Here is a 17,649-nt window from a genome sequence, read left to right as displayed (position 1 = left end):
TCGAGCATCCACTGGAGGAGGGGTTGGACCGTCCCGGGCAGGGCTTTGCTCCCGTGGTTTCCCTTGGAGCACCGTCAGTGTGGAGGTGAGAGGGAGAAACTGTTCCCTGGCTGCTCAGGACCTGCGGGAGAGGGGCAGCACCCAGGTGAGAGGGGAGCAGTGGGGTGCACTGGGGACCTGTGGGGAGCCACCCGCGCTGAGCTGAGGCTGCGCTGAGCTGGGGGACCTGAAATCATGGCTGCTCGCTTTCACCGGCAAATCTTGCCTTTGTGTGGTTTCCCTTTCCTTCTTCTACACACACTCCTTTTCCTCCCCTCTCTCTTCATTTCGTTCCTGTTCCTGCAAAGGCAAACTTCAGCCCTTCCAACCTTTCCAAGCCCTCCACAGGAGCAGAACCAACCATGGGGTCCCCGCGGGGCTCAGCTTTAATCAATCACCCACGAGATGTCAATTGCTGCAGGCTCTCAGGTGCTGCTTTACCTGAGCCCTCCGTTGCTTCTGCTGCTCCACAGACCCTCCCTCGGCCCCATGGATTGGGGGCTGCTCCCTTTAAATCTGGCAGAGACAAGCAGCTGTGGTCCTGATGGTTTCCTACCATCAGCTCTGGCTCTCCTGCAGCTCCTGGTAGGTGCTGGCTGTTTGCTCCTCCTTTCCTGGGTTATCCCCATAAGAGAAGCTGCTCTGGTTTGTAGGTCACTGCTGCTGTTTGCTGAAGGGGCTCCCTGGGTATGAGTTATTGTTGTGGGCTGCCCCTGTGGTGGTGCTCCATGGGGAGTTCTGTGTGCTTTGGGGTCTGCTCATGGTTCTGGGGGTTGCTGACACAGGGAAGTAGATAAAAGGTTGGGGACCAAGCTGAGGAACATCACAGCGTGTGTGTGCCCATCCTACTGCATTCCCCAGTTGAACAGTGCATAGGAGATGAGCCCCAGAGTGGGGACATCCCTGAGCCACTCACCCCATTGCCCTTGCCCTTTGTGTGCACGGGCCCCAGGGAGCAGCGCTGAGGGCAGAATGGGCTCAGGAGGGCAGCAGAAGGGAAAGCAGCAAAGAGCTCCTTGCAGCCGCTGTTTTATTCCTGGCCTCTGGAACTGGGGCAGCTCCTACCAGGGACTGGAGGCTTTTTCAGCTGCCTTCATCCTGCCTATTTATAGCTGCTGTCTCTGGAGCATGGTTCCCTTTAACAAGCAGGATTTGAAGCTGCCCAGGAGCGGGAGGGCTGAGGAGGTGTGTGATCCAGCAGAGCCCTTGGGACAGGGAGGGAAAGACACGGAGACACCATCAGCCCCCCTGGGCACAAGCTCCACTGCACTCTTGGGGGTCTGGGCTGCCTGTGAAGCCAGGTAGAAGCTGGGAACGTGGGGAAGGAAGGGTGGCACTGCCTTCCCTCTGCCACGTAAGGCTGTCTCTGGGACCATTGGTTTGATTCCTCTTCTCCTCCCGTGTTGCCCCAGACACAGCCCTGTCTGGCATTGGATGCTCCTGGTACCTCCCCCAGTGCTCTGTGTTTTGGCTCAGTGCGCTCATGATGATTCACTGATTTTAGCTGTTGGTCAGGCAGGATTGTGGCCTCAGGGCTCCCAACAGCACCTCCATGGGGAGCAAGGCAGAGATCAGGACAGGGATTCAGGGATGTATCCAGGGGCTGTTGTCACATGGCCCACAGTGAGAAGGAGCAGCAGGGGCTATGTTGTCTGCTTTATCTATCTCCCCATAAGGGTGTAGGGGCATACGCATCCCTAAGGAGCATGGGCTTGGTTTTCTCCCCTGGGTGGCCAGGCACTTGCAGGTTAGCAGAGCTCTGCTTTCAAGGAGCCAGGTGTTAGTGCAGTCCCCAGTGCACTGCACTGTCTGGCCTGGGCAGGATGGGGCCACCCAGCCCCTGCAGCAGCCCCTCTGCCTCCCCAGCCCGGTCCAACACGAGACGAAGCAGTGGTGGGTTTATTTCAAAGTAGAACAAAGGTTTTATTCTTCCTGGAGGTGATGCAACATTCAGATTTGCCACGAGTGTGCCTCTGCTCACAATGGCTGCTTGCGTGTGTTTAGTCAGGGCACAGCTACACAGGGAAAACCCGGAGTGGGAGACATAACCCGAGTCCCAGGTCTGGTGAAGAACCCTGTTACCCATTCAAACAGCACGATGGTGTGGTCCCTTGCACAGCACGCTGCTGAGCAGACAGGCTCTATAGGAAAATCTAAACCCAAAATGTACTTTCAGACCTTTCACATCAACTTTTCCCCTAATGCTGCTGGGTAGGAGGTTGGGCTCAATGTGTGTCCCCTCCCAGGCTCCTCTCCCCTCCACATGGGCACTGCAGCAGTTACAGGGCATCGAGGATGTTGTCGATCCTGGTGACCAGGTCCTGGCGCTTGCTGGAATGCATCTTCTCGTTCTCAATGTACGTGTCCTTCTTGAGCTTGCCGGCCACCAGCCGCTCCGCCTCCACCGAGGACTTCAGAACCAGCTCCTTCACCTGCCCATCCAGCTTCTGAATCTCACTGACCTGATGAGGAGAAACACAGGGAATGCTGGAGCAGACAACAAAATATACCCTGCAGTGAAGCTGGAATAGAAGAGATGCTCAAGCTGGAGTAAAAGATGAAGCCTCTGGTTAAGTAAACATCTCCAGTCCCTGACTATTGCCTCCTGAGCCATCCCCTCTCTCTGCCATCCCATTATGAGTATCTCATGAATGTGTATTTAATCAGCATAGATAAAAGGGCTCCAAGGAACCAGGAGCCACACCAGCAAGATGGAGAAGCAATGACTGTTAAAGAGAGCTTAACAACAGGCTCCAAAGGCTTCCAGGTAAATCACAGCTATGACAGCAGAAAGCCGCATCCCTACAGTTAATGGTGTGTGAGAAGCAGGTCTGCATGACAGAGCTACTCTTTGAGTCAATAACAGATTAAGGTGGCCCTTAGACTGAAGTGTCCCTCACTTCAGGTGAAGTGGCTGTTCCAGGTCAGTGTGTGCTCACTGTGCTGTGGCTTTCAATGTGACACAGTCAAATACCCCCTGAGGAGCATCACGTTACCAAGCTTCTGTCAGCACCAAATTCACACGTGCAAGATGAGGGAGCAGATTTTGGTCTGGCTGGTGTCAGCAGTGTAGTTGGGACTGATAACGTGTTGATAGCCTCCTTTATTTTGCCTGTCACTGTCACAAGCTCCGTGAGAAGCATCAGGATTGTGTTACAGAAGCACTGATGTGAACAGATCCTGCAGCTGGTTCAAGGGCTGTTTAGCACCAGCACTTACAGAGCTGCATAACCACTACTGCAAACAGACAAGCCTCATCTTCACACCCTGGCAAGGATCAAGCCATTTCCAGAGGAAAAAAGCCCTACAAGACAGGCTGCAGAAAGTACCCCCCAAATTACAACTCGCATAGAACAGATGACAGAGTAGAAGAGGAGAGCTTAACAAAAATGCATTACAATTTCTTACTTTATCACATAAGTCGGAGCCTTCTGTCTTCAGTTTGGACTGCAGAGAGGCTATTTCGTTTGTCAGGGCCTTGTGCTCTGTCTCCAGAGACTTCTTGCCACTGTTGAGGGTGGAGATGTCCCGTGACTGCTTGTATTTGTTCACTGCCTCATCGAAGTGGCGGTACAGCCCCAGCCTCTTGTTCACCAGGGTGAGCACTTGCTCTGTGATGCAGGCCACCTTCATCCTGGCTTCAGCAGCTGGATCCTGCAACAGGACACAAGGGAAGATCAAAGCAGTCCTATCTTTAACCTCCATCAAACCACAGCTGCAGTCTGGCACAGGACTGTTACAGAACGTGCTCCTTTTGCAACTAAGTCACTGACAGTAATCAGGTGAATGGTGCAAGTACTGACTGGGATAAGCACATTTCAGTACTCAGCCTAGCCCAATGAAAGTGAAAACACTGCAGAAGAACTGTGGACATCCCTGCATGTCAGGGGGAATTCCTTCTCATTCAGAAGGCAAAACTCTGGTCATCCTGAGCACCCCAGTTCAAACCCTGCAGCAGTACCAACACTCAGGCAGTATGAGAACAGGGCTCCAGTTAAGGATCTGGTAAAGTATCTGATCAGTAGGAACGTTCAGTAGGAATTACTGGTGTGAAAGATCTCCATCCCTCAGCTGAGTGAGCCTCTAATGCTCCCCCAGGGCTCTCCAGCATACAGCACCTTGGTGATGGAGAAATCCAGCCTCACGTAGACAATCACGGTGAAGAACAAGATGTAAAAGGCTCCAACCACCAACAGAGGCTCCTGCAGCATCAGGATCTTGTTGAAGGTGTAATGAACCTAGAAGAGAAGTTCCAAACACTGAGTGAAAGCAGTGACCCCTGTTACTATGGGAGAGCTCTCCTCTCCTCAGGCAGCTGGTGTTTGCAGGGGACACAACTGCTCAGGCAAACCACACACAGAGGCCACACTCACCACGATGTCTTGGATGTGCTGCTCCACCAGGTTGCTCTTGTGTGCCACTATAACTGGACGTCCAAAGGTGTCCAGGTAAGTGTAGTGGAGCTCGTCCGAAGCACGATTGATTTCGTAGGGGCTATCCACGTGGATATTCCTGTGGATAAAACCACAGTCCCGTATGACTGCATAGGGTCTGAGATGATGTAACCTAAGACTTGGCTGGCCAACCGTAGCCTTGAGCACAAGGTCAATTATGCACTTTAAACACCACTCTAAAAGGAAGCAAAGCTGTGTTCCAAGCTCTCCTCCACAGGCACAGTCATGGTTTTGTTTCACTGTCCTCAGACCATTCCAGTAAGCTGGAGAAGCGCCACAACCACAGCAGCACCTGCACTTAGCAAGGCAGGAGCAATGACACTTACTTGGCACCTTCTGGCAGGACGATCTTGACAGTCAGGGAGTCTGTGACTTGCTCATCAAACACGTGGTCCACAAACCTCATTTTCAGGGCATACTGATCACCTAAGGGAGAGCAGAGCAGGGGGTTACAGCTGCTCAGAGAACAAGGGGCGACCCTGAAGCTCAGCTCCTCACAGGAGTGAGGGTGCATTGTGCAGCAGGGCCACCAGCTCCCTCGAGTCCATTTTGACCAGAGGTCTGCAAAAGCCTGAAGGCAGCACAGAGAAGGTGGATTTGCACGGTCCAGAAAGATGAACCAGCGACTCTCATTGCTGAGGTGCAGCATGGCACAGCTTTCACTTCTGTACTGTACAGCAACCACCTCTAAACACAGAGAAAGCTGCTTGCTCCCTTCCCCTGTGCCACCCACCGAGGTTGTAGAGGTATTCATAGCTCGGCAGGTTGTAGCCAATGATGTAATGGGTTTTCCATCCCCCAAAGAGCGGGAAGCGAGGCCGGATCTCCATCTCCACGGAGTCATCCAGGACAAGGAGGTGGCTGGTGGAGATGTTTCCAATTTCATCTCGGTAGTAGACATCCTGAGCAGCAGCAGGGAGAATGGTCTGTGTGGAGAGGAGCGGCGGTCAGTGCCTCATCAGTTATTCCCAGTGGAACTGGGAAAAGCAGCAATGGCTATGCAGGATCAGGAAACCCTGATGCAAAATGGCCATTCAGCTGCACTGAGCAGTAAAACTGCGCTATTATACGCAATGAGCCACACAAGTGGCTGCCAGCCCCAAAATCACTTGGACTCTAAATGGCTGCGCTTCCTCCAGTGCAGTTTCCAGTACCCCAGACAGCGAGGGAGCCCATCCTGCCCACCACAACACCAATTCCCTCTCTGCTCCAGCCCGCTGCCCTACAGAACTTGCTGCTGCCTTTGTGCTCAGCAAAACAAGAGCTCTCTTTGGCTGCACCACCCTAGAGAATGACAACAGCAACCCTGGAGGCTTCCAGCAGTGAGAAAGGGTTTGGTTCGGATGAAAACACAAAACACTTCTCGCATCTGGCCAGCAGAGCCACAGCTTGAGCTCTCCGAGTGCTTTGTGAGCAAGGAATGAATGGATCAGCTTCCAATTAATGCTGTTCAACGTCATGAGGATATGACAAGGAAGGCACTCTGAAAATAAGAGGGTGGGGACAGAATGAATGCCCTTGAACAGTGGAGGATGGAAAGCAGAAGTGTCCGCACAGGGATTAAGGGGTTTAGAGGGTGCCTGAGTTTGGGTGGGAGCACGGAGGGACACCACCTGCCTGGGTATATGCAGTTTGTTTGCCTAACAGATGTGATGGAACAAGTAACCTCCTCATTCTACCTCCAGAAGTTATTCCTGTCTAGCATGAGCCCTCTGAAAACAGATCAGAGCTTTAATACTCCCTCATTACTTGGGTATGGTGCTAAAGAAAAGGACAACTCTATTTTTTCCCCTCTGGGGATGCAAGAAAGGAAACAAAGAAGCCAAATCTCAGTAATTATGCATAATGTCAACCTTAAAGGACTTGACCGAGGAGATGCCGCTGTCTGGCTGGCGCTGGTAGTCGTATCTGGAGAAAGGCCCTTTCAGCACTGCTCCTGTGTGCTTCAAATCAACCGTCTCCTCCACAGCGATGTTCCCCCAGTGAGACACCTCGATGACCCGGGTCATGCTGGTGATGGTCAGGAACGGGCTGTTGTTCTCATAGTGCACCTTGAGAGTGTCCTGACAAGGGAGAAGATGAACTATCAGACCTGAAGTAAGGAGCAGCTTCCCCTTACAGTTCTCTTCCTGTCCCACAGAGGAACCTCCCTGCCAGACTCACAGAGGTGAAGCTGAGTGCGCAAGAAGGTTTGAGCCACCCCTGCCCAGCTCGCACTGGGTACCTGGGGTGTTCTCACATCTGGATGAGTGAGAACAGTGAGGGATACAGATGTGCAGTTTTCCCCACTGCAAATACATCCCAAGCAGAGGTCATCAATCACATCTGCACAAGGAGCACCTTGCTCCCACCTCCATGCAAGCTAACTGAGGCCTGACCTGTGACTCTTACCAAAAGCCTCTGCTTCCCACTCCCCAGTCTCTGCTATGCAGGTGCCATCTTAGCAAGATGCTCTGTGCAGAGCCACCACCTCCCTGCAGAGCCATTTACCTGGCTGTAGGGAGGAATGTCCCTGAAGGGGCCATACTCGATCGTGTCTTCGGTGCGGGAGGGGTTGCCCAGCTTGGTGTAACTCTCCACGTTCCTGGAGGCCAGTTTGACCCGGGTTGTCTGGCTCTTGGTGAGGTATGGGGAGTAGAAATAGTGATTCCCTTCAAAGACCACAAACTGCTTCTCGCTCTGGGTGATGTGGGTGGGGTAAGGCTGCAGGACGTGCGTGAAAACCATCTCCACAGACACCCGGACCTTGGCTCCCGGTGCCAAAGGAGACGGCAGCTTCACTGAGAAGAATTTCCCACTGGAAGGGGAAAGAACAGGTTAAATCAGGAGAGATCTGCCCTGAGAGAGCGCGCTCAGATCCAACCCTTGCAATAACCATGTGGATGGAGCCCAGCTACCACTGAATCACTCACTGGTTGGGGTTGGAAGGGGCTTACAGCTCCCATAGTTCCCACCCCCATGGTGGACTGTGGCTCCCCCAAGGTGCACGGATGTCCTGCCCCAGAGGGTGTGCTTACTCTGGGCTGGGGAGGCAGCACAGGGTGAACTGTGTCCAGGAGTTACAGTCTTTGCTTCACTAAACCACTGGTGCCCAAGAGCACTCGGGATCAGTCTGTAATTGCCATTGCGAGGCTTTGGAGACCTCAAAAGGGAGCAATGGGTAAGAGCATGATCACAGCTACAATGCTTCTCTTACCTCTATCCCTTAATAAAGGCACTGAGTACAAGCCTAAGCACAGCTGAGACCCCCTGAGCTGCATTTAAGAGAGAGCTTCTCTCCCTTCCAAGGCTGTGCCCTCACTCTCAGCTACGGGTGGCTGTGAGAAGCGGGTATGTGCTGCTGGTGCTGGGCTCAGTGCAGAGACCTAAACCCACATGTGCCATCCATCTCCCAAGGAAAGAGCATCTGAGGGAGGGGAATGGCTTCTGCTGGGGCCTCCTGGGCTGCAAGGATTGGGTCTGGCTGCTCGTGTGCCCTGGCCCTGCAGCACCCAGCATGCAGCCTGAGTATGGGGTGGATCTTTTGGGAACCAGAAGACTCTGGGATCTCCAGCTATGTGGGACTGAGGCTGTATTCCTGCTGCACCATGAGGATGGTGCAGGAACCCCCATGCACAACACTAGGTATTGACTCACCTTTTGCCCTTAACTTTAGTCTCTCTCACTTCCAAGGTGTTCTCCTCCTCTTCCTCACCCTTCACCTGTTCCAAAACACGACTGATCAGTGTGCTGGTGTTCAGAGACTTAATGGGTCTGCAGTAAGCTCCATTTGGCTCCTATCTACTCTTCAGGGGCACGACCCCAGGAAGTACAAGCTGACAGAAAGCTATCACAGCAACAAACCCCTTTTATAGTGCTTCCCGTTAACACACACTGTGGGGTGCTCGGTGCAAGAACGGACACTGGAGGGGCAGCTGCTTTCGTGACTTCCCCGGTGTGTTCTATAGCGGAGCGGGCACGGCCACGGCATCGCTGCACACCCCGCTGGGCTCAGCAGGACCGTGCTGTACCGTGGGCGCGGGGCTGCAGAAGCTGGATGCCAGTGCCGCTGCTCCGCTCCCGTTACCGAGGACCGCCGTTATGAGCGCCTGTCACGCCTGGGCCGCGCACCCACTTCAGCCGGTACCGGAACAGCATCCCCAGGCCGCCACGCCAGCGGAACCGCGGGAGCCGACGTGGCCCTGCGGCCGGCGGGACGCACGCAGCACCCGGGGCCGGGCCGGTTCCCCCCCGCGCCGGGGCCGCCGCCGCTGCTCACCTGCACGCCCAGGTAGGCCAGACGGGGCTCCAGGCCGGGCTCCAGCGCCAGCAGGAAGGAGGAGGCGGCCGTGCCCGCCGCATTGGCGAGGCTGAGCTCGGCAGAGACCTTGGCGAGGTGCGTGCTGAGGTCCACGGAGCGCCGCGCCTCCTCCAGCAGCAGCTCGGCGGCGGCCCCGGCCACCAGGCACAGCAGCAGGCGGCACAGCAGCCCCGCCATGGCCGACTCAGCACGGGGAGGGCACAAGATGGCGGCGCCCGCGCTGTACGGGGAGGGCACAAGATGGCGGCGCCCAGGGAGGGAGGAGGCTCATGATGGCGGCGCCCAGCGGCGCCTGAGGCCCGCTGCGGGGTGCAGAGAGCCTGAAGAGGAGCGAGTGGTGCGGGGTCTCTGAATGAGATCTCCAGGAACCGGAAGGGATTTCCTCACTGGTGTGAGTTTGGATCTGGAGTCAAGTCGCCCTTTGGCAAAGGATAGATAAAACGTGTCCTGGGGTGCCGGGTTCCAAACAACATCACATCTTCACTGCTCTTTATCCCCTCGCTGCTCCCCAGTCCCTACCATGGAATTTCCTTCGCAAATTCTTTCAATTTCCTTTCATTTCTTTAGGTACCAGACCTGAACTCGGCGTCGGCCCCACCGCACATCCCAGTGCATGAAGCTCTGCCACCGACTTCTGCGTGACAGCAGTGGCAGGGGGGTATCCCCCCCCCTCAGCCCCGTGCTTCCAGCAGGAGCTGTTCCAGGCCCTCTCCTCTCCAGTAACCCCGTGTTTATCCTGGCCCTGTTCTCCGGAGCACAGCACTGGTTGGGCTGCTTCAGGGAGACCCAACTGACCTGAATGGTAGTGCATGGTGCGGGCTGCGGGTGCCATCCCCAGGGACACAGCTGATGCTGAGGGTTGACCAATGTACAAGGGGGGTAGAGGAATTTGCTTGCTTAAACAAAGGTATTGTCTGTACCTATCATGCCTACTAAGCAGAACAAAGGCACTAACTATTGATAAGGAAAAGCAGACACTTGGTTCTATTGACAAGGAAAAGCAGACGCCTGAATCTACTCTTAAGGGGAGAAGCAGATGGTTTATGGCTGGGACCAAACCCTAAAGGCCATACGTGAAGACTAAAAGGTGAAAAGTTCAAGAAGAGGAGGACTCGTTTACTTCATCTTGAAGACCCCTACCCACAGGAGGAAGACTCATTTACTTCATCTTGAGACCCATGACCAGAGGGGACACTGCGCAGGTGCAAAGGACCTTCTAGCTCATTGTAATACGAAGCAGGGATAGGACATATGTATAGGCGTATGGTGCAACCTTATAAATGTAGAAGGAAACAACATGACTTTGAGGAACTCTCCCTGTGCGTCTCAGTGCTGAATAAAAGCATACCTACTTTACAGTTTTAATGGGTTGTGGAGCCTACCCGTGCATCACAGCCATGGGGGGCTCAGCTGGGATGGAGCCGAGGCCGGCCCCACCAGGCCGATCGATGGGAGAGGTCTCATCCATGTCCCTGGCAGGGCAGCCTCTACCCTGCTGCTGTCACAGGGCTGGTGCAGGCCGAGCTGTTCACAAGTAGGAAAGGAAGCTCCTGAAGGAACGGGTTGGCCATGACCACAGGAGGAGCAGGGAATGGGATCTATCCTGGTGTGGTCCAGATGTTGCACAGGGCTGTGCAGGAGTCGCAGAACTCACCCTGGATCCACCTTAGCTTAGATTTTAATACAAATCCCAGTGGGAACGCTGAGGAGAGCCCCAGGCACGTGGCTGCCATGGCGGCTGAGGAAGAGCTCAGGCTTTATTGGTGCTGCCCTGGTTAATCCTGGCCATGTAAAGCCCAGGCAGCTCCTGGCTGGCAGTGGGAGGCAGAAGCCACTCCTCTGTGTTCAATCCCAATCCAGGTCCCGCAGTTCCTGGGCATGGGAGCGCATGGCCTGGCCAGGACCCTCAAGGAGCAGCCAGGGGGATGAAGCTCTTCCAGCCTGGGTCCTTTTACCACCCTGTTTCTGAGCTCCTCAGCACCGCTCGCACTGAGCCTCTGCCCAGCAAACACCATGAAGCTTCTGAGTGCAATGTGATGGGGAATGGTGGGGCTCAGCTCCACGCTGCCCTGGGTGCGTGTCCTGCCTTTGCACAGAGGTGATGCTGCCAGGCGCTGCCTGCTCGGGGGTTCAGTTCCCGCAGGAATCTCCCCCCTTCCATGCCCACCTTTCATTGCACCTCTGGGTTTGCACACAGTCTGGGTTCCTCCCCGCATCAGACCATGAGGCTCAGTGGCATTACTGTGTGTGCCCAGCGGTGGTACGGAGCATTGGGAGGCACAGAGGGACGATGCGTCGGAATGGGAGAGTGTCTTGTGGGTGCTGGGAGGAGCTGAGCCCGCTGGGTGCAGCGGGAGGGAGGAAACAACGCAGCGAGGGGGCCCCTTCGCTATAAAACCCCTTTTAACCGTGCTTGAACCTCACCGGCAACGGAACCGAGCGAGCCAGGGATGGGCACCGCCGGTGGCCGCCAGGGGGCGCCCGGGGCGCGCCAAAGGGGCGGTGCCGGCAGCGTCAGCGCCACCTCTCGGCGGGGCGGACTTGGCAGCTCCCGGGCCCCGCTCCCCGCAGGGACGGCGGCGGCAGCGAAGGAGCGGGCTCGGTTCCGCTCCCGGGGCTCCCCGTGGGGCTGCACCCGGCCGCTGCCGGTGAGGGGTCAGAGCCATCCAGACCCGCGGGGTAACGGAGGTCACCGCAGCCGGGCGGTGCTCAAGGCCAGGCTGGACACAGGGGCTTGGAGCACCCTGCTCTAGTGGAAGGGGTCCCTGCCCGTGGCAGGGGTTGGGACTGGGGGAGCTTTATGAACCGAAACCAGGCTGTGATTCCATGGTTTCATCCATCCGTGATTCCATGGTTCCTCACCAGCCATGCTCAGTACAGTAACTTCAGTTTCCATCTCTGCATGGATCAGCTCCTCTTCTTCTGCTTTTGGGAAGGGAAGCACTTGCCGGTGAATTTACTTTGGAATTCTGTTGTTCAGAGATTTAAACCTGTATTTTAAAGCCTCAGTTTTGCAGAGGCTCTAAACAGACAGGAGGAAGTTGAGGATCCCGCTCACAGCAAGAGGGGGTGGAAACCTCATAGCAGCCTTTCAGGATCTGAAGAGGGGCTATAGGGATGCTGGGGATGGACTCTTCATTAGGGACTGTAGTGACAGGACAAGGGGTAACGGGTTCAAACTTAAACAGGGGAGGTTTATATTGGATATAAGGAAGAAGTTCTTTGCTGTCAGGGTGCTGAGGCACTGGAATGGGTTGCCCAGGGAGGTTGTGAATGCTCCATCCCTGGCAGTGTTCAAGGCCAGGTTGGACAGAGCCTTGGGTGATATGGTTTAGAGCGAGGTGTCCCTGCCCATGGCAGGGGGGTTGGAACTGGATGATCTTAAGGTCCTTTCCAACCCTAACTATTCTATGGCTCTGTGTGCAGGTTGGCAGCTCCTGCCGTGCCTGCTGCTTCCCCAAGCCCCTGTCTGAGCAGTGCTCACTGGGAGATAAGGCAAGTTTCTCACCAGGTTGCTAAACCCTGGAGTCCTCCTCCCCTGGGTGATGCTCTGTGAGTGCCAATAGGGATTCATGTGTCTCCTGCACAAGCAGCCCCTGTGGCTGAACCAAAACCTCTGCCCAAGCCTGGCTGTTTATGGGCCTTGGGCATGTGTGTACATGGGGTGGGCAGTGCTCCCTTCCCCAGGGGCAGCCCCACTGAGCCCTGGTTCTTTCCCACCGCAGGATGTGTGACCCAGAGAGGGAGCATCACACTCCTGTGATCAGCACTGGTCTGCAGCAGGGAATGAGACAAACCCAGCCAGACCCTGTTCATCTAAATGAAATAAAAGGGGCTGTTTTCTGTGTGCCAGGAATTCGGGCAGGGTCTGGAGCCAGCCCTGAGTGCTTGCACAGAATCACTGAGGCTTTAGCATCCTCCTAAACCCATGTCGGTTCCAGCTGATTGCCTTGCAGGGCATGCCTTCAGTTCCGGGGCTCAGGGATTGCAAACAGTGAGTCACAACTCCCTGGGATCCAAATGCAGCTGCTGAGGCACCAGCACGGAGAAGCCTTGTCCAAGATAAGAGCAAAGCAAACCTCGCTGCCCACACACCCTTATCCCTCAAGGCTGAGTATCTTTGTCACCACCTTCAAAAACACACACTCAAGAGTTACACAGGCTTCTCGTGGTTGCCATTGATACGGGATTTGCTGCTTTTTAGAGCAGACAAGAGGAGATTGTGAAAAGCTGTGATTTGGGAGAGCTGAGCAGATGGATCTGGAGCTAATGTGCAGCACCCCGTGTGCGCAGAGGTGGCTGGTGCTTGGGATGGGAATCACTGCAGGACATGTCCATGGCCGGTGTTCCTCCCAGGGAAGGACTCAGAAGAGCTCTTGGGGCCTCTGCAGACAGCCCCATGTCCTTTGATCCCTGGATCCTGGAGAGCCCACATGCAGCCCGTTTGGCTCTGCCCATGGAGCTTTGGGACACCTCTCAGCACTGCCGCACTGCAGAGGAAGAAGCGACGTGTGAGTCACCTGTCCCATGAAGTGTCCCACTCACAGCAGCCGCATGGCACCAGGCTCCTGTCCCATGGCACAGAGAATCATAGAATCATAGACTCATAGAATAGTTAGGGTTGGAAAGGACCTCAAGATCATCAAGTTCCAACTCCCGTGCCATGGGCAGGGACACTTCCCCCAAACCATATTACCCAAGGCCTCGTCCAACCTGGCCTTGAACACTGCCAGGGATGGAGCATTCACAACCTCCCTGGACAACCCATTCCAGTGCCTCACCACACTAACAGGAAAGAATTTCCTCCTTATATCCAATCTAAACTTCCCCTGGTTAAGTTTTAACCCATTACCCCTTGTCCTATCACTACAGTCCCTAATGAAGAGTCCATCCCCAGCATCCCTATAGCCCCCTTCAGATACTGGAAAGCTGCTATGAGGTCTCCACGCAGCCTTCTCTTCTCCAGGCTGAACAGCCCCAACTTTCTCAGGTACATCCCAGGTACAACAACATGGCACAGGCACAGAACACCTGGTGCAGAGCTCACGTGGCTGGTCCACCCCATCACACAGGCTCCATGCAGAGCAGTGCTGGTACACGACCTGCAGAGCGCTGCATCCGCCTGTCCTGATGGTCCCCAGCGCTTCAAAGCCACTTCTGTCATGAGCTGAAAGGTCTCGGGCACTCCAGAGCTTCACTGGGAAGGCTTCAGAGCTCAGTAAGTAACAGTGTGCAGAACCCAGTGCTGTGGTAGCACACTGCTGTGACAGAGCCTCGAGTCCTGGGGAAGGGATGAGTCTGCCAAGGCTGTGCAGCTCTGTTGGTGCTGTGCAGCTCTGTGCTGGTGCTGTGCAGCTCTGCTGCCGCTGTGCAGCTCTATTGGTGCTGTGCAGCTCTGTGCTAATGCTGTGCAGCTCTGTTGGTGCTGTGTAGCTCTGTGCTGGTGCTGTGCAGCTCTGCTGCCACTGTGCAGCTCTACTGGTGCTGTGTAGCTCTGTGCTGGTGCTGTGCAGCTCTCTCTGTATCTATTTTTACACCACTCCTATGGTTTAAAAGCCTTTCAGAGATGCTCGTGTTCAGAGGGCCCCGGGTCTGGCAGGGACTGACTCACTCTGGCCTCCAGGAAGTTACTGCACTCCCTGGATCATCCTCTCCACCTGAGTGCTGGACCCATCATGGACCACAGACCTCCAACACAGCCGCACAGGGACCATTGCTGCTCCGGAGCACAGGCTGGGAAGTGGGCAGGAGCTGGGGTTGCTGGGGAAGCTCTGCAGCAGGGGAGGCCAGAGGGGGTCACTGCTTGTGTGCATCCCTGGGGATGACAGTCACAAACAGGGAGCAGGCATCTCTGTCCCCAAGCCCCAGAGCCATGGCAAGTTCAAGTGTCACAGGGCAAGGGGGTCTTTGATGGGCTTTGGTTTCCCCCACTCCAGCCTACAGGGAACTGGTGCCAAGTGGGTAAGCACAGAGCTGTGGGGTGCATCCCACCCCATGCCCCTGCAGGGCACTGACTCAGAGCAATGGAGAGATTGGGATCTTCACATCCCAGGGGGTGAGCTGGCTCCTAAGGGGAGGCACCAGCTCTGCCACCTCCCTGCTCACAGCTCAGCAGTGCCTTTGTGCCTGCTGGGCAGGGGAAGGTGTCAGAAGAGCCCCGAGCCACATCTGTGCTCCTGTCTCTGTGTGTGGGGTGGATCAGGCTCTGCAGCCCTGGTGTGGGGCTCAGGCCCCACTGCCTGCATTTAAACCCTTTATCAGTTGTTTGATGTTCATCCTCCAGCAGCAGCGTTTATCAGCGTGTGCAGGCGCTGGGAATCCCTCACATTATGTGCAATGTCCTTTGCACCTCAGCAGAGCTGGGATTGGAGATCTGCCATGAGATAATGTGATTGCAGCTGCTTCCTATGGCTGATATCTGGCGGTCAAGTCCTGTGTGATGCTAGCTTTCTGCTTTCAAGTGTTGATGTTGTACGACTGAAACCCCCTGAGGCTTGCCAAGGTGAGAGCATCAGTAGATTACTGGGGTGGTATTTGTACTGTAGGCAGGGATTAGGGGAGAGGGCAGGCAGAAGACCATGGCTGTGCTCCTGCCAGTGGGGATGCAGACGTGGTCATGCAGCAGCAGAACATCTCTCATGAGCAGAATGCCAGTGGAAGCAGGGTCAATCTGCTCTAGACAAGATAAATCAATGGAGTACTGAAGCAAGATAGTGTGTGTTTACTGCATTCCAGTTCCCCTTTTGTTCTATTAGTAAGTTAGATCATTAGAATCGTGCTTTGAGGAAGCTGCACTGGGAAGCCAGAGGTGACAAGAGGGAAGTGTGGCATCACTGAGAGAGGAGAGCTCTACACAGGGCTCTCCAGAGCTGTACCAGCCCTGAGGGCTGCGGCTGCATCCTCCTGGGCACAGAGAAGGGCCCCAGGGCTGTGCCCAGTGATGAGGAGAAGGAGCTGCAGGACCCAGAGACCTGAAATGTGTTGGGCAAATGTCAGAGGAAGGAACAGGCTCTCCCCAAGCTGCACTGCCACAGGCAGGAGGTGGGGACCATTCCCAACCCAGGAACCAGCAGGTGTTCCTGTATCCCATTCACTCTGCCATAGAATGGACTAAGAGAAAGGGAGTCCCTTTTGGTCCAAGGACAAAAGCAAAGGGGTTGTGTGAGACATCGTGTTTTATTGTCTCCAATTGGATCAGGGAGGTCAGTAAATAGAGATTACATGTCACTAGGGGAGGAAATCAAAGCAGGAGGCATCCTTACTTCCTGGTTCAGAGGGATGAGTGCAGGAAATAGGGTTTTCTGCACTGGTGAATGTCATTAGACATGCCTTGGGTTTCAAATGGATCCATTTCCATGGGGTTTGGTATCATCAAGAAGGGGTCAGATGAGGAATCCCGTTTTTTCCTCACAAGCTCCTGATGCTGAGAGCTCCGAGCCACCCGCAGCACCAGCTCTGCCTTCCCCAGGCTCGTGTTCACTCTGGTGGGGAGGTGTTTGTGTGTCCATGGGGCCGGGCAAGAGCCACAGATCAGTCCTTCCCTTTGCCACTTTCTCACCATTGCCTTTCCATCCTGCCCCTGTGATTGCAGCTCCATCTGTGCCAGGAGACAGGAGTCCTGCTGGACAGCAAGGACCTCTGCGGCCATTGCTTCTCCCCAGAGCCAGGGTCCAGTGCTGTGTCTGAGACCAGGCTGTGTTCCCACCCAGGAGCCGGAACAGCCACTGCACGGCACAGCTGCTGGCCATGCCAAGAGAGGTACCGGGTGTGAGGTTACCTCCTGTGCAGGGATGGAGGGAGTGGTGTGGGGTTGCTCTGCGGGACGGAAGGGGGGATTTCACCCACAGTTTTTATTGCTTTTCGTATTGTGCAAAGAGAAAGAAGAAAGGAAACCTTTAGGAAAAGCATGCTGGGGAATGCTCTGTGATTCACCAGTAACATCTGCTCACAACAGCCCAGCACTGTTAATGGAAATGGAACTGTGCTCTGCCCACCCCTGCTGATGTGATGTGCTCACAGTCCCAGGGCTGAGCTGATACTTTCCTCACCATCCAGAGGAATCGTGTGTTTGGGAGAGGTTTCTCCATCATTTCACAAACCAAAGCCTTTCCTATTTTGTCCAGCCCATGTTTTAACTGGGACCAGGTTCTTCTGCAGCTCTTCGCATCTAATGGGGCACCTTAAAAGCACTAATGAACGAGATATCCCAGGCTCCCCTCTGCTGTGGGGTGTTTGGTAACAGTGACATAGTCCTGCAGATGGGAAAATGAAGGCACCAAAGTGGCCATGAACTTGCTGTATCACAGGAGAGCTCAGCAGCCCTGGCTGCCCAGCTGGGCAGGCAGCGATGGCGTTACCAGCATGCTTGTTTTACACTATTGATATCCAGGTGCTCTGCCATGAATCCAAGCCTGCAGCACCTTGCCCAGGTGAGCGTTCCCATTTCCAGGTGACACACAGCACCCTGACACCCTGCACAGGAGCTGAGCCCTTTACCTAATGATGTATGGCACATCCGCCTGGTGACAGAGCAAAGGTCTGAGTGCAAAGCAGCCCATCCCTTAGTGAGCCATGGCGGTGTGCTGGGTACTGCTCACCAGGGACTTGTTTTAATGTAGCTGTAAGGGGCTTTGGTCCTTTTCTCTCTCTGATTAGCTCTAGAAATCCTTTTATCCTTGGTTGCTTTCCTGAGGTCACTAAAGCCACAACTCACTGCCTGGGATCAATGCTCAAGTGACTGCTGGATGGTAAAATGAACTTGCTGCCAGGGTGCTGAGCAGAACATAGGGGTCCTATTTGAGACAAGGAGGCACAAAAGCACAATGTAATCAGTTCTAAGTTAACATTGTGATGGCT

General features: G+C 54.9%; 1 protein-coding gene across 1 annotated transcript; it reads right to left on the bottom strand.

The window, feature by feature from the left end:
* Positions 1–1,937: 1,937 nt before the first annotated feature.
* On the bottom strand, positions 1,938–9,019 carry RPN1 (ribophorin I). Its single transcript, XM_061357130.1, has 10 exons — positions 8,752–9,019; positions 8,130–8,194; positions 6,984–7,290; positions 6,347–6,556; positions 5,227–5,419; positions 4,820–4,919; positions 4,413–4,551; positions 4,158–4,277; positions 3,448–3,693; positions 1,938–2,501 (listed from the first exon to the last, which is right to left on the bottom strand). Exons 1-10 carry the CDS (start codon positions 8,968–8,970, stop codon positions 2,319–2,321), a joined length of 1,782 nt encoding a protein of 593 aa, XP_061213114.1. The 5' UTR covers positions 8,971–9,019; the 3' UTR covers positions 1,938–2,318.
* Between the last annotated feature and the right edge of the window lie 8,630 nt (positions 9,020–17,649).

The sequence above is a fragment of the Neopsephotus bourkii genome, unplaced genomic scaffold, assembly GCF_033783945.1.
Source record: "Neopsephotus bourkii isolate Nb327-2 ecotype Australia unplaced genomic scaffold, CSIRO-AGI_Nbou_v1 NB_887, whole genome shotgun sequence".
NCBI lineage: Eukaryota > Metazoa > Chordata > Aves > Psittaciformes > Psittacidae > Neopsephotus > Neopsephotus bourkii.
This window is presented reverse-complemented; position numbering and strand designations above follow the sequence as displayed.

Coding starts and splice junctions, on each gene's coding strand:
- RPN1 (XM_061357130.1), bottom strand. CDS start 8,970: ATGGCGGGGCTGCTGTGCCGCCTGCTGCTGTGCCTGGTGGCCGGGGCC. Junction 5,420..6,346: donor CCTCGGTCAAGTCCTTTAAG/GTTGACATTATG, acceptor CTCTCCACACAG/ACCATTCTCCCTGCTGCTGC. Junction 4,278..4,412: donor AGCACATCCAAGACATCGTG/GTGAGTGTGGCC, acceptor CTTCTCTTCTAG/GTTCATTACACCTTCAACAA.